This window comes from Balaenoptera borealis (assembly GCF_965194805.1).
Source record: "Balaenoptera borealis genome assembly, chromosome: 2".
Taxonomy (NCBI): Eukaryota; Metazoa; Chordata; class Mammalia; order Artiodactyla; family Balaenopteridae; genus Balaenoptera; species Balaenoptera borealis.
The window spans coordinates 61,991,312-62,006,963 of NC_138867.1; the positions used below are offsets into that span (position 1 = coordinate 61,991,312).

Below are 15,652 nucleotides of genomic sequence, written 5' to 3' on the forward strand. Positions count from 1 at the left end.
GCAACAAAGACCCAACGCAGCCAAAAATAAAATAAGTTTTTTTAAAAATAAAAAATAAAAATAAACTAAAGAATGTATCCTGTCTTTCTAGCTTTGAATGATGAATACATAATGTCTGTTTTACATTGAATGACTTTCAGAGTCTAATATGTTTTTCCCTCATGAATAAGATATGAATATCATATTGGAATTTAGTAGTAAAATTAAAATTACCATATATTTAAAATGTCATTTGTTCATTGTCCTTTGGTTGTGGTTTTGAGGGAAAAGAGGGGAAAACCAGAGAAAGGTAAATCTCCCCAGAAAACAATCTTGAAAATTCAAAAATTCATTAATATGCATTTCCTGGAAGAAATGGAAATGGCCAAATACAAGAATGAAAAATGCTTACCCTCACGATGAACAAAATGTAATGTAGACTTAAATGACATCTTTTGGCTACCGATAGGTAAGGTTTTCATTGATAGAGTCGGGTGCTGTTAAGGGGACAAAGAAAATGGTGTTTTCATGGATTGGTGGTAGAGTGGGGCCATGCCCATCACCTGGGTCTTAGGTTCAGTTAAACATTCAGACTCTCATGACTGCCTGCCTGCCTTATGTCACGTTGCTTAGCAGATGCTCAGAAAGATAGAGCCAGCCAGGAAATACAACCTGCCAGCAGGACAGCATCAAGTATTTGCTCTTCAGTGGGAGGCTTCCCAACACCCCATGTAGTTGTCCACACAGCCATCTAGAAGCTGTTCTCTTTGGTACCCCAAGTGATAACTTGGGTGCGAAGGAGTGAGACTCATATTGGTAGTTGCAGAAGGCTCCCTGGCTGTAAGCCTCAGTCCCCAGGAGCCAGTATCTATTGCAACAGCTCCATAGCGTGGCTTCCAAGTTTCCTGCAAGAAGTGTGCCAGTTATAAGAGTCACTGGACTTAGGAACACCTGAAATGTATAAAGCCTATTTATGATTCCTTCTAGTCAAGATGCAATTTCCCAATCAGGGGTTGTTTTTCTCCTAAGCCATGGTGCCTGGTAGCATGGTTGTCAGTATACCTTTATTGCGTTCTTGGGGGAACAGAGCTAGAAAGTTAAACATCACCTTCTATTGCAGAAGGGAAAGGGGTTTTGTTAATCCTTTACTCACAGAGAATAAATGAGTATAATCTCTTTCCAAGAACACAATTTGATAAAATATATTGAAAGCTTTGTGCATATATCCTTTCAATTTGACAATTTTGTTTATAGGGATTTATGTGATGAATAAGATATATGCACAAAGGTGAATCTATATATGTAGGTTCACTGCAACATTATTATAGTGGATAATTAATGACCATCTAAATGCTCAGCAATTGGTTAAGTAAATTATAGTACATTCATATTATAGAATACTATGAGTTTATGGAATAGATATTTCTAGAAACAACATTAAAAGGATTTATATCAAAATATTTAGTGTTTAACCCCAGGTGATGATTTTCTATGTATTTTTTTAACCATGGATCACTGATTTTTAACTTTGGTCACATATTGCTTTTCTAAGTGATTATTTTTTACAGATGGTCAAAAAATTTAATTTCAGTGCATGCTGCTTACACTGATTAATCATTCGTTTTAAGAGTTTTCATTCCATTAAGAAGGCTTGATCTTGAACTTCTTTAATGAAATTTTATATTTTATAAACTAAGATCTATCTCACATCAACATCTGAAGTGAGTCTTGAAGTACTTCAAACCGTCAAAATCATTCTCCGTTCATTTTCCCATATATGTTATGTGTAATTCTAACTTCTTATTAAATCTCCTAAGTTATAAATCTGTCAGAACTGATATTAACTAAATACAGAATTTTTTAGTTGGACTGTAGAATTAATCTTGGGGGCTGGGAAGGTGAAGACAAATATGGAGCAGAAATTATGGCTCAGTGATGAAAAGTCATATAACCATATATTTTCATCTTCTTTGGTAGAATTTAGATGTCAGACTCCAGCTTCTTTTGTCAAATTATGGGCAGGTTGGGGACCATCATTGCTTCCTATTGAATTTTTAAAAAATATGTACACTTTGCTCTGCATCTTCCATTTATTAATATATCCACATCGTGGTTTGTCTTTAACATCATTCCATCCACCAGTAGTCTTGCTACTCTATTTACTGGTTCAGAATGTATAAAACAAATGTTTCCTCAAGGGATATATGGTACTTGGAGGTGTATATAGGAATGAAAAGGAAAATATAATTTGAGCTATACTCTAAACAAAATAAAATCATGTGTTGATAATATCCAAAGAAATGTTTACTGTGTCAGTTACTTGCTGTTTTGTGTTAATTGTGTTCCTTTTTCTCCCTACAACTGGGTGATCAGGTTAGTTGGCCCTGTGGAAGTGCTGTGTACTACAGAGGACCAGTCTTTGGGACATTGACTGGGGTTCTAGTCTTGGTCCCACTAGGGACTGTGTTACCTCAGGACTCAGTTTCCTCATCTGTAAGATGAATGGATTAGATGAGATGATCTCTTCGGTGTTTCTCAACTAAAAAAGCCCTTAAGATTTATGTAATTTTTAGCTCTAAGATCTACATGATAAAGTTTCTGACAGTTTTATGGTTTCTCTTTCAGTTTGTATCTGTTCAAACTAGGAATTGCACCCCAGATCCCGGATTTGTTGGGCAAAGTAGACTTCACAGGTACTATTCCTTATCTTGATAATTTTTTACAATATGGTTATTAAGAAAATGTAGCAATATTTTTTTTTCATTTCGATATTATTGATTCCCTTTTTTTTTTCTCATATTGATCAGAGGAGAAAACTTGCTTATTATCTTGTTTATACTCTATTGGGTTTCTGTTTCCCCACATTTGTGAAATGAGAAACCAAGGCTGGCTTCTTCCTAAGGTTCTTGTTTAGAACTGACCCCACGTTCTTGATGAAGACATTTCTTAACACAAATATATTCATTCCTGCCTCCATCTCTGTGGCTTTCATTGATTTTTTTGTTGTTGTTCTTTTTCAGAGGAGGAAATCAGTAATATGAGAAAGGAGCTTGAGAAATATGGAATACAGATGCCATCTTTCAGCAAAATAGGTGGTATTCTGGCTAATGAACTGTCCGTGGATGAAGCTGCATGTAAGTCTACTTAAAATTCAAACTTGCCAATGACTTGAGACTTACCTATTCTTGATCTTGGTTATAAGATTTTAGTTATAAGAAATAGGATATTTAGAAGATATTATAAGCATAATATTTAGAATATATTATAATATATTTTATTGTATGTATTATAGATGGTTAATTTGAGCACATCAGAACATAACCAAGTAATTAACTTTGGACTCTAGACATCCACTTGTGTAATGTGATTTAAGACGTTACAGAAATGTCTTCATTCTCCAGAACGTTTCTCTGCTATGTCCTTAAATTTTAGTGGCAGGGTACTCACTGCTGTGAGTCTTTCCGTGTCAACCCCATAGTACTTGATTCATTTTAGACGTTCAGTGCAAGTCAAATAAATGAATAGGCCTTACATAACAGACACCAAGACAGGACCCAAGATAGATGGGCAGGTGGGGAGGTTGTCAGAGGGATGCTCTGTGATGAGTCTGAGGTCTCTTTGTTGAATGCTTTATTGGACCCCAAGAAAGAAAGTAAAACTGCTTAAGTTCTGCAGGGCCAGTACACCTGCCCATATTGTCTTTTGTTGATAAAGTTCTTTTTTTCTCTTTACTTTGCAGTGCATGCTGCAGTTATAGCCATTAATGAAGCTATTGAAAAAGGAATAACCGAGCAGACCATTATAACACTAAGAAACCCAAATGCAGTTTTGACTTTAGTGGATGACAACCTTGCACAGGAATATCAGAAGGAACTCTGGGAGGCCAAGAAGAGAAAAGAGGAAAATGCAAGGCTGAAGGTATTCAGTGAGATTCTGAGTGATCAATACAGTAATAAGCATAGTTATGCATTGCTAGTTTGAAAAAGCTGTAATGTTACAAGGGATTTTATTTTTTTAATTTTATTTATTTTTGGTTGCATTGGGTCTTCGTTGCTGCACACGGGCTTTCTCTAGTTGTGACAAGTGGGGGCTACTCTTTGTTGCGGTGCGCGGGCTTCTCATTGCAGTGGCTTCTCTTGTTGTGGAGCGTGGGCTTCAGTAGTAGCGGCACACGAGCTCAGTAGTTGCAGCATGCGGGCCCTAGAGCACGTGGGCTTCAGTAGTTGCGGCACACAGGCTCAGTAGTTGCGGCACACGGGCTCAGTATCTCCGCAGCATGTGGGATCTTCCCAGACCAGGGATCAAACCCATGTCCCCTGCATTGGCAGGTGTATTCTTAACCACTGTGCCAGCAGGGAACTCCCAGCAAGGGATATTTTTAAATTCGCTAGCTGTGGTCTCTCTAGCCACAGGCCATTGGTTTGGGTGAAATGTAAGGGTTAAAGAAGACCATGCACTCCATGAGGAAATTAGGTTTCTTTTTTTTTTTTTTTTTAATCCTTTTTTTTTTTTTAACTTTTGGGTTTTATTTATTTACTTATTTATCTATTTATGGCTGTGTTGGGTCTTCGTTTCTGTGCGAGGGCTTTCTCCAGTTGCAGCGAGCGGGGGCCGCTCCTCATCGCGGTGCGCGGGCCTCTCATTATCGCGGCCTCTCCCGTTGCGGAGCACAGGCTCCAGACGCGCAGGCTCAGTAATTGTGGCTCACGGACCCAGTTGCTCCGCGGCATGTGGGATCTTCCCGGACCAGGGCTCGAACCCGTGTCCCCTGCACTGGCAGGCAGACTCTCAACCACTGCGCCACCAGGGAAGCCCAGGTTTCTTTTTATGATGAATATTACAGGTCACAAGGATAGAAGGTGATGTTGAAAACTTACCTAGAAGGTGTAGAAGCAGCAGATAAAGATCTTCCCTTGTTGGGTATCACCAACCTTGTATTAGCCGACTTACCTTCAGATTTATTACTAGAGGCTAATAATTGGGTGTGGTGAAGTTTAGAGAAGATGTTTTTGAATCCACTTTCCTCATATTTTCCCCATAGTTTCCCCTCATATTTGAGGAAGTGGTTTCTCTCCTCGACAAGGCAGCCGGCTCCTGATCCTCACTTCATATATCTCACCTCCTGTCTTATTAAAAACTTTGGGGCTTCCCTGGTGGCGCAGTGGTTAAGAATCAGTCTGCCAATGCAGGGGACATGGGTTCGAGCCCTGGTCCGGGAAGATCCCACATGCCGCAGAGCAACTAAGCCCGTGTGCCACAACTACTGAAGCCCACGCACCTAGAGCCCGTGCTCTGCAACAAGAGAAGCCACCGCAATGAGAAGCACGTGCACAGCAACGAAGAGTAGCCCCCGCTCGCCGCAACTAGAGAAAGCCCACGCAGCAACGAAGACCCAACGCAGCCAAAAATAAAAAATAATAATAATTAAATAAATAAATTTATTTAAAAAAAAACAAACTTTGCACTCCGAGATTCCACTTCCTCGCCAACTTTCCTCTCCTTCAACTCTTGCCATATCAGCTTCAGCTCTGTTACCCAAAGTAACCCGTTTATCCTAACCTTTTCTCAGTGGGTGGCTTCTGCCAGCATTGGCTCACTTGCCTCACGCTGCCCCACCTGCCTTAGATTGCCTGCCCCCCCCGCCTTCTATGCTTGTGGTTCTCTTCTGCATCTTTTAATGTCTCTGCCTATTCCTCCCTCCAAATATAGGGATTCTTCCAAGTCTGTCATTGAATCACTCCTCTCTCTGTTCTTCCTCCATTGAGCTCATCCACTTGTTGAAGAAATCAGCCGTCAGCTTGCTACCAGGCCCCACTAAAGCTCCTCCAGATGCCTTCATCTCTGTGTCCCACTGGCTTTGCTCCCCACCACATTGGAAGGGTGCTCATCTTCACCCTGCCCTTCTCCTATGCATGCCTCTTGCTGACTTCCCTTTGGAATGACTCCCACATTGTTTCAGAACTCTTTTTATGTCCCCCATGTCCCATCCATCACTGTCTTCTGCTACCTTTTCTTGACAGGCTGACCTCCCTCACCTGCCTTCTAATTTCACCGCTCTTGCCTCGGCCCTGCCCCTCCTGACTTTGTCTCAGGGCTGTCTCAGCACCTTCCCCATGGGTCCCCCTGCTTCCTGTCATTCTCCAGGCCAACCCCTCTCAGAGCTAAGGTTGCAAAATTAATCTTTACCTACAGATCTGATGTCATCCCACCAGAAACCTCCCCTGATTCCCTACTGCAGGTACACGTCCTTCTGTTGGCCTTAAAAGGCTCCAGGATTCCCAACCTACCTCCCCATCTTTTTGGCTAACCCTGGACACATACTCTGTGCTATAGCCCGGCATGCCAAGCTTTCCCACCTTTGTGACCAAATCCTGTTGTCTACATCCTGCTCTCTCCTCTCCGCCTTGAATATTACTCTCTTCCTTCAGGCCCTCCTCAACTGTTGTCTCTTCTTAAAATTTTCTTTCCAACCAAGTATGTACTTCCCTAGAATATATTTTGTCCTGCTGTGTATATTTGTTATTTGTGTTCTTGATTTTGTTAGACTGAATCAGATGAAATTGCCAATAATCATCTGGTTTTGATCTACAAAAAAATGGCAATATCAAGTGGTCCAACCTAATGTTTTGCACATTAGACAATTAGGCTTTTACAGAGAGTCACTGGGTCTGTTGTTCATCTTTGTAACCCTTGCCGGCATAGCTAACCCTAGTACCCTGCACAGATCAGGCACTCTTAAATGCTTGTATTGAGTTCACATGAATATTAGCAAATGGTTTTTAGCACTCTTTAAGTTTTTACTTTTGAATATCGAGCTTTGGAAACATTTAACTTCAGGAATCAATGAAGCCTTTGTTTTGCAGAATAACTGTATCTCAGAAGAAGAAAGAGATGCATATGAAGAATTGCTGACACAAGCAGAAATCCAAGGCCATATAAATAAAGTCAACAGTGAGTAATGGATCATATGAAGGAAATGGATACTTCTAGAAGATGCAAATTTTCTTTATCCAAATCTCAGCAAAACTCTTAACTTGTATCCTTGTAAAAGTGCCTGATATGATGAAAAATCCACTAAAAGTCAGTGTTGCTCTTAATTCTGGTGTATCATCTCCCAGTTTTCCATGGAGCTTTTCTGGCTGTCTTGTCCACAGTCCATGCAAAGTATCTCAAGCAGTTTGAAGCTAGTTTGACTGTACCTTCCTGTTTCATCATAGGTACAACGTATGTCATATTTTGAACCTGTCCCTTATTGGGCTAATCTTAAAGGTTATTTAGTAAAGATTATGAGTTAAAGATTGTCATTCCTTGCCCATGATTATGGTATGGCATTCTATTGGAACCGTAAAAGCTATTATTGACACCTCTGCTCTTTATTACTTCCCAATCATTGGTCTGTAGTTTGTAAGAATTGTTTTCTTACCACTTTTGTAGCTTTGGTGCAAGTGAATAAGACTTGACAGGCCTATAAATCACATGATGGCAGGTTTGAATCCCACATCCCTGAGACTCTATGGAGTCACACAGGACAATTCTCCTTGGTACCTAGTTGTGTGACTATAAAGAACAGAAAACTTAGGTAATTAAAATAAGTATATGCAAGTTTAGATACATTAATTTCTTTATTAGTATTTTTCCTCTCTCTAATAAAATTTATTTTTACTTGAGGCAGTAAGGAATTCTCTTTGGCATTTATGTCCCCTAGGTCAACCTAAATAACCCATATATACCCAAAAAACAAATACATCAAAGACCAGTTAGCCCATGTAATTTAATAAAACATCTGAACCGTCTGCCAAGTTTAAATTTGGGGTGTCCACTAATTCCAGTAGTCCTAAACCCTCATCGTAACCTCCTAGATGAGCTTTGAATGAGCTTTATGGCTCTTACCACCTTCAAGGAAACGCACACCTATAGGTGTTACCCAGGAGTTCACTCCTAAGTTGCTGGTAGAGACATATTTTAAAGGCTTCAAACAGTGATCAAGGAGGCCCAGAGAAAATTGATAGAAAGGTCTAGGAGTTAACAACTGAGTGGGTTTGAGAATTTACCTCCATTTACGACTGTGGAGAGCGCTAGGATAACATTTTTTTAAGGGAACACCTTGACGTTTTGAGATGTGTGTTCCTATTCTTTTATTCTTATTAAATTTTGAACATGTTGGTGATGATACATGAAGCACAGTTTCAAGTTTCTCTTTCTGCTCTGTCTGAAAAGTGAGAATTTCATTATGCTTGGCAGAAATGAATTACAGGAAGAAACTAATATTGCCAGCAATACCTCTGAGGTTCATAAGCTTAGTGGGGAATTGGTTCCATAGCTTTGTGCCAGCCTTTGTTTTTGAAATGTTTATAACCACTAAAATAGATTTCTTTTTCATGTTAAATAAAATGCCTTATATAACTGTTTCAATACTCTACTAAATGACATAATTTCCTGACCACAAATTTGATGCCAAATAGACTATACTTTTTTCTTCCACTTTTAAGTAAGAGTCATGAGATGATCTGCCCTAATGCATAACCAGCTAAAATTATGAAGGGCATTGCAGTGTTTAATGGCTTTACATGCTTAGAACATGATTATTCTGAAGGTTTTGTTCTCTCCCCATTGGAAAATTTATGGTCCAGTAGTACTAAAAATAGTCTTGAAAAAAATCCTCTAAAGCATACTTTAGCCAGTGACATGACAACGAGAAATTGTATGCTTTAAAATATGTCAGTGTAACTACTTGACAAGCTTTTCCCCAACCACAGAGCTTATTATATTAAAATGTTAAGGTGTCTACACTTGTAGCAGCCATGGTAATGGCAGAAGTGAAAACTGCAATGGTAATATCATGAAATCTGTTGTCAGGGGCTTCAGGTTTGTTTGAACTGCAATCATTTAACTTTGGGGTTTGGTACATGCATTTCATTCATTACATATATTCTGTTAAGATTAGGGCTTGAAATTTTGTTAAATGCAGAGTGTAAAAGAGTGGTTAAGCTTACTTTATTTTTTTAGAAGAAATGGTTCCTTAAGAGTGTTTTAAAGGATATAATTTTTCTCGTGATATTTTACCATCCAGTTTTCCAAACTCATATAATAGAGTTTTCAAAGGTGAAGCAAGATCCTATTCAGAGTAATCAGAGACACAACTGCAAGGCCTTGGATAGCTTTAACAGAGCAGCAAACACGACAAACAACTGCTGACCTTCCTTTCTGGAATTCTTTCATTTATTATACTAGTTCTAAGAATAGAAAAAAGTGTTTGGGTTCTTAGGGTCTTATTCTAACTTATTCTAAAAGTGTAAATTTTCTGGGGTGTGGCATGAAAGGTTGCATTAGTTGTATTTCCTGCTATTGAATGATGTGTCTCAGTAGAAAAGTTATTGAGCATAGCTCCTTGTGAATATAGTTAGAGAAGATAAATTGTCATCTGTTAAAAAGGGTTAGAATAATCTTAGCTGTAGTCTAGTCATGTATTAGGGAGACAGACTAATCCTTGAAAAGATCTACAAATGTTTGGGTCTGTGTTATTTCTGCTACCCTGAAGCCTTCTTTATAGGGCAAAATCCTGCTGGTTCTGTCCAGTTTGCTATTGCCTGGTGGCAGAGTTCATCAACTCATTCTTCTATTTGGTCAGCAATTCCATTTCTGTTTTCTGGAAACTATGGTGAATTTACTGTTCCAATCACCCTGCATTTGGTCACTAAAATTTGGGTCTTTATAATCTGAACATTATAACTGGTAGAGACGTCACAGAGCTTCTGGTTGGATCAGATGATGTAAGCCAAGGCATTTCTGTGATCAGGGCCTTTTTTTTTTTTTTAAGGTTGAATGATACGGTAGTCCCCCCCTTATCCACAGTTTCTTTTTTTGCAATTTCAGTTACCTGTAGTCAACTGAGGTGTGAAAATATTAAATGGAGAATTCCAGAAATAATTCATAACTTTTAAATTACATGCTGTTCTGAGTAGCATGATGAAATCTTGCACCATTCCACCTGGCATGTGAATCATCACTTTGTCCAGTATATCCTGCCCTTTAGTCACTTAGTAGCCATCTCAGTTACCAGATTGTCTGGTACTGTAGTGCTTGTGCTCAAGTCACCCTTATTTTACTTAATAATGGTCCAAAAGCTCAAGAGTAGTGGTGCTAGCAATTCAGATATGCCAAAGAGAAGCTGTAAAGTGCTTTCTTTAAGTGAAAAGGTGAAAGTTCTCGACTTAATAAAGAAAGAAAAAAATTGTATGGTGAAGTTGCTAAGATCTACAGTAAGAACGAATCTTCTGTGACATTGTGAAGAAGGAAAAAAATCTGTGCTAATTTTGCTGGTGGACCTTCAACTGTAAAAGTTAAGGCCACTGTGTATGATAAGTGCTTAGTTAAGATGGAAAAGGCATTAAATTTGTACAATAAAACATTTTGAGTAGGCAGGATCAAGATGGTGGATTAGGAAGGCCCTGAGCTCACTTCCTGCCAAGGACACACCAAGACTACAACAACATATAGAACAACTCTCTCTGAGAATGACCTGAGGACTAGCAGAACAGTTCTTATAAAATTAAGGATATAAAGGAAAAATGGATAAACAACAAGGTCTGACTGTATAACACAGGGAACTATATTCAGTATCCTGTAATAAACCATAATGGAAAAGAATATGAAAAAGAATATATATATATATGTATGTATACATAGATACATAGATATATAACTGAATCACTTTGCTGTACAGCAGAAACTAACCCAACATTGTAAGTCAATTATAGTTCAATATAATAAAAATTTTTTAAAAAGGATATAAGGGGAAAACCACATCAAGACAAGGAGGAGGGAAAGAGAAGTGATCTAGTCCATACCCATACCCCCAGTGTGTGACCCACAGATGGAAAGGAACGTCACAAACATGGAGGTCCTCCCTAATGAGCAAGGGCTTCAAGCCCCACATTGGGCACTCCAGCCTTGGGGACCAGCACCGGGAAGATGAGCCTACTTATCTGCTTTTTGAAAACCAGTGGGGCTTACTACCAGGAGAGCCAGAGGGCTGTTGGAAACCCAGACGCCCTCTTAAAGGGTTCATGCACATACTTACTTGCTCTGAGTGCCAGCACAGAAACAGCATATTGAAAAGTGCCTGGTGCTCTGTCCAGCCTACCAAGGCTGCACCAGCATGCCCCCTAATCTAACTCTGGCTTCAACATATACAGACTGCATAGGAGCACTCCTACATAAGGGCACACCTTGAAGACCAGGAGAGATACCTGTTTTGCCTAATTCATAGAGACAAACACAGAAAGTCAAAGAAAATGAGGAAAATGTTCCAAATGAAAGAACAAGGTAAAACCTCCAGGGGTGGGAGAACCCTAATGAAGTGGACATAAGTAACTTTTATGATAAACAGTTCAAAGTAACAGTCATTAAAATGCTCACTGAACTTTGGAGAAAAATAGAGGAACACAGTGAAGCTTCAACAAAGAATTAGAAAATATAAAAAGAACCAATCAAAGCTGAAGAATATAATTACTGAAATGAAAAATAAATTAAAGGGAATCAACAGCAGATTATGTGATACAGAAGAACACATAAGCATCCTGGAAGACAGAACAGTGGAAATCACCCAATCAGAAATCCATAAGACAAAATTTTTAAAAATAGGAATCTTTTAGGGGACCTTTGGGACAACATCAAGTGTACTAACATTAGCATTATAGGGGTTTAGAAGAAGAGAAAGAAAGGGGCAATGTGTTTGATGAAATAATGGCTGAAAATTTCCATAACCTGGGAAAAGAAACATATCCAGGTCCAAGAAGCACAGAGAGTCCCAAACAAAATGAACCCGAAGAGATCCACACCAAAACATGTTATAATTAAAATGGCAAAATTTAAAGATAGAGAATTTTAAAGGCAACAAGGGAAAACAAAGAGTCACATTTGAGGGAACCCCCATGAGGCTATCAGCTGATACGTCAGCAGAAACTTTGCAGGCCAGAATGGAGTTGCATGATATATTTAAACTGCTGAAAGGAAAAACATAAACAAAAACAAAACAAACAAAACCTACAACCAAGAATACTGTACCAGGCAAAGTTATCCTTCAGAACTGAAGGAGAGAGAAGGAATTTCCCCAATAAGCAAAAACCAAAAGAGGTCATCACCACTAAACTCACAAGAAATGTTAAAGGATCTTCTTTAACAAAACAAACAAAAAACAAAACCAAACAAAAAACCCAGCAAAAACAAAACCAAAAAAAGGCAATAACAAGAAATAAGAAAATACATGAAGGGAAAAATCTCACTAGTAAAGGCAAATACATTTGACCCTTGAACAACACAGGTTTAAACTGTGTGGGTCCACTTATACATGAATTTTTTTTTCAATAAGTACATTCAGTACTACATGATCTGAGGTTGGTTGAATGCACAGATGTGGAACTGTGGATACAGAGGGCTGACTATGGGACTTGAGTGTCTGCAGATTTCTGTATCCACGGCAGGCCCTGGAACCTTCTCCCATGTATACCAAGGGACAACTGTATGTGGTAAAGGCAGTGGATCAACCACTTAAAAAGCTAGTTGAGGGTTAAAAGGCAAAGGTCATAAAATCAACTATAACTACAATAAGTTATTAAAGGATACACAAAAAGATGTAAAATATGACCTCAAAAACAAAATGTGGAGGGGGAGTAAAACATGTAGACCTTTTACAATGTATTTGAATTTAAATGACTAGAGCTAGAGGTACGTTGAGATCTATATATATGTATGTATATAAACTTCATAGTAACCACAAACCAAAAAAAAAAAAAAGATAAAGAAGAGAAAGGAACCCAAACATAACACTAAACAAAATCATCAAACCACAGACTTTAAAAGGAAAGAATAGAGAAGAACTACAAAAGCCACCAGAAAACAAATAACAAAATGGCAATAAGTACATACCTATCTATAATCACTTTAAATGTAAATGAACTAAATGCCCCAATCAAAAGACGTAAGGTGGCTGAATTGATTTAAAAAAAAAAATCCCCATCTCTTTGCTGCCTACAAGAGACTCACTTCAGAGATAAAGACAACAGAGACTGTAAGTGAAGGGTAGGAAAAAGATACTCCATGCAAATGGAAATGGAAAAAAAAGCAGGGGTAGCAATACACATATCAGACAAAATAGACTTTATTTATTTATTTTACATCTTTATTGGAGTATAATTGCTTTACACTGGTGTGTTAGTTTCTGCTTTATAACAAAGTGTATCAGCTATACATGTACACATATCCCCATATCTCTTCCCTTTTTTGTCTCCCTCCCTCCCACCCTCCCTATCCACACAGGGAGGGGGAAGGGTAATCTGGGACAAAGTGAGAGAGTGGCATGTACATATATACCCTGCCAAATGTAAAACAAAATAGACTTTAAAACAAAGATTATAACAAGAGATAAGGAAGGACGTTACATAATGATAAAGAGGTCAATCCAAGAGGAGGATGTAATATTTAAACATATATACATCTAACATAGGAGCATCTAAATATATAAAGCAAATATTAACAGACATAAAGAGAGAAATTGACAATAATACAATAATAGTAGGAAACTTTAACACCCTACATACATCAATGGACAGAACATCTAGACCAAAAATCAATAAGGAAACAGTGGCCTTAAATGACTCATTAGACCAGATGGACTTAATAGATACCTACAGAACATTCTATCCCAAAACTCCAGAATATGCATTCTTTTCAAGTGCCCAGGAAACATTCTCCAGGACAGATCACATGCTAGGCCACAAAGCAAGTCTCAGCAAATTTAAGAGGATAGAAATTATATCAAGCATCTTTTCTTACCGTAATGGTATAAAACTAGAAATCAATTCCAGGAAGAAAACTGGAAAAAACACAAACATGTGGAGCCTAAACAACATGCTACTAAAAAAACCAATGGGTCAGTAAGGAAATCAAAAAATAGCTTGAGATGAATGAAAATAGAAATACAACTTGCCAAAATTATGGGTCATAGCAAAAGCAGATCTAAGAGGGAAGTATATAGGAATACAGGCCTATTTCAAGAAAGAAGAAAAATCTCAAATTAACAACCTAAGTTTACACCTAAAGGAATTAGAAAAAGAAGAATAAACAAAGCCCAAAGTTAGAAGGAAAGAAATAACAACGATCGGAGTAGAAATAAATGAAATAGAGACCAAAACAAAACAAAAAGAACCCAATAGAAAAGATCAGTGAAACTAAGAACTGTTTTTTTCAAAAGATAAACAAAATTAATAAACCCTTAGACTCAATCAAGAAAAAAAGAAGACCCAAATCAATAAAATTAGAAGTAAAAGAGAAGTTACAACTAATATTACAGATATACAAAGAATCATAAGAGAATACTACAAAGAATTATAAGCCAAAGTGGACAACCCAGAAGAAATGTATAAATTCCTAGAAACATAAAATCTTCCAAGACTGAATTAGGAAGAAAAAGAAAATCTGAACAGACTGATCACTAGTAATGCAATTGAGTCAGTAATTTAAAAAAAAACAAAAACAAAAACTCCAAACAAACAAAAGTCCAGGATCAGACAGCTTCACAGGTGAATTCTACTGAACATTTAAAGAAGAGTTAATACCTGTCCTTCTCAAATTATTCCAAAAAACTGAAGAGGAGGAAACACTACAAATTCATTCTATGAGGGCAGCATTACTCTGATACCAAAACCTGACAAAGACACTGCAAAAAAAGAGAAGATTACAGGTCAGTATTCCTGATGAACATAGATGCAAAAACCCTCAACAAAATATTAGCAAACTGAATTCATCAGTACATTAAAAGGATCATATATGATGATCAAGTGGAGTTTATTCCAGGGATGTGAGGATGGTTCAATATGCACAAACCGATCAACATGATATACCATATTAACAAAATGAAGGCTAAAAATCACATGATGATATGCAGAAAAAGCATTTGACAAAATCTCTCAACAAAATGGGTGGGGAGGGAACATACCTCAACCTAATAAAGGCCATTTACAACAAACCCACAGCTAACATCATACTCAGTGGCGACAAGCTGAAAGCTTTTCCTCTAAGATCAGGAATGAGACAAGGATGCCCATCTCACCACTTTTATTCAACATTGGTATTGGAAGCCCTAGCCACAACACCAGATAAGAAAAAGAAATAAAAGGCATCCAAATTGGAAGGGAAGAAGTAAAACTGTCACTATTTGCAGGTGAAATAATTCTGCATATATAATACTCTAAAGACTCCACCAAAAAACCATTAGAACTAATACATGAATTCAGTAAAGTTGCAGGATACAACATTAATATACAGAATCTGTTGCATTTCTATGCACTAATAATGAACCATCAGAAAGAGAAAACAAGAAAACAATTTACAGTTGTATCAAAAAAATCTAATACCTAGGAATAAGTTGAACCAAGGAGGTGAAAGACCTGTACTCTGTAAACTAGAAGACATTAATGAAAGAAATAATGCACAAATAAATGGGAATATATTTCATTTTCATGAATTGGAAGAATTAATATTGTTAAAATGTCCATTCTACCCAAAGCAATCTACAGATTCAATGCAATCCCTATCAGAATACCCGTGGCATTTTTCACTGAACTAGGAAAAATAATACTAAAGTTTGTATGGACCTACAAAAGACCCCAAATTG

General features: G+C 37.7%; 1 protein-coding gene across 2 annotated transcripts in view; it reads left to right on the forward strand.

Annotated features, from left to right (window-relative positions):
• IQGAP2 (IQ motif containing GTPase activating protein 2) overlaps positions 1–15,652 on the forward strand; it is a 290,309-nt gene that overhangs the window by 164,354 nt on the left and 110,303 nt on the right. For both annotated transcript variants that reach the window (XM_082375039.1, XM_082375038.1), the window contains exons 6-9: positions 2,605–2,672; positions 3,000–3,113; positions 3,719–3,897; positions 6,843–6,930. In XM_082375039.1, the coding sequence (XP_082231165.1) occupies positions 2,605–2,672; positions 3,000–3,113; positions 3,719–3,897; positions 6,843–6,930 (449 nt within the window). The remainder of the gene's footprint in view (positions 1–2,604; positions 2,673–2,999; positions 3,114–3,718; positions 3,898–6,842; positions 6,931–15,652) is intronic.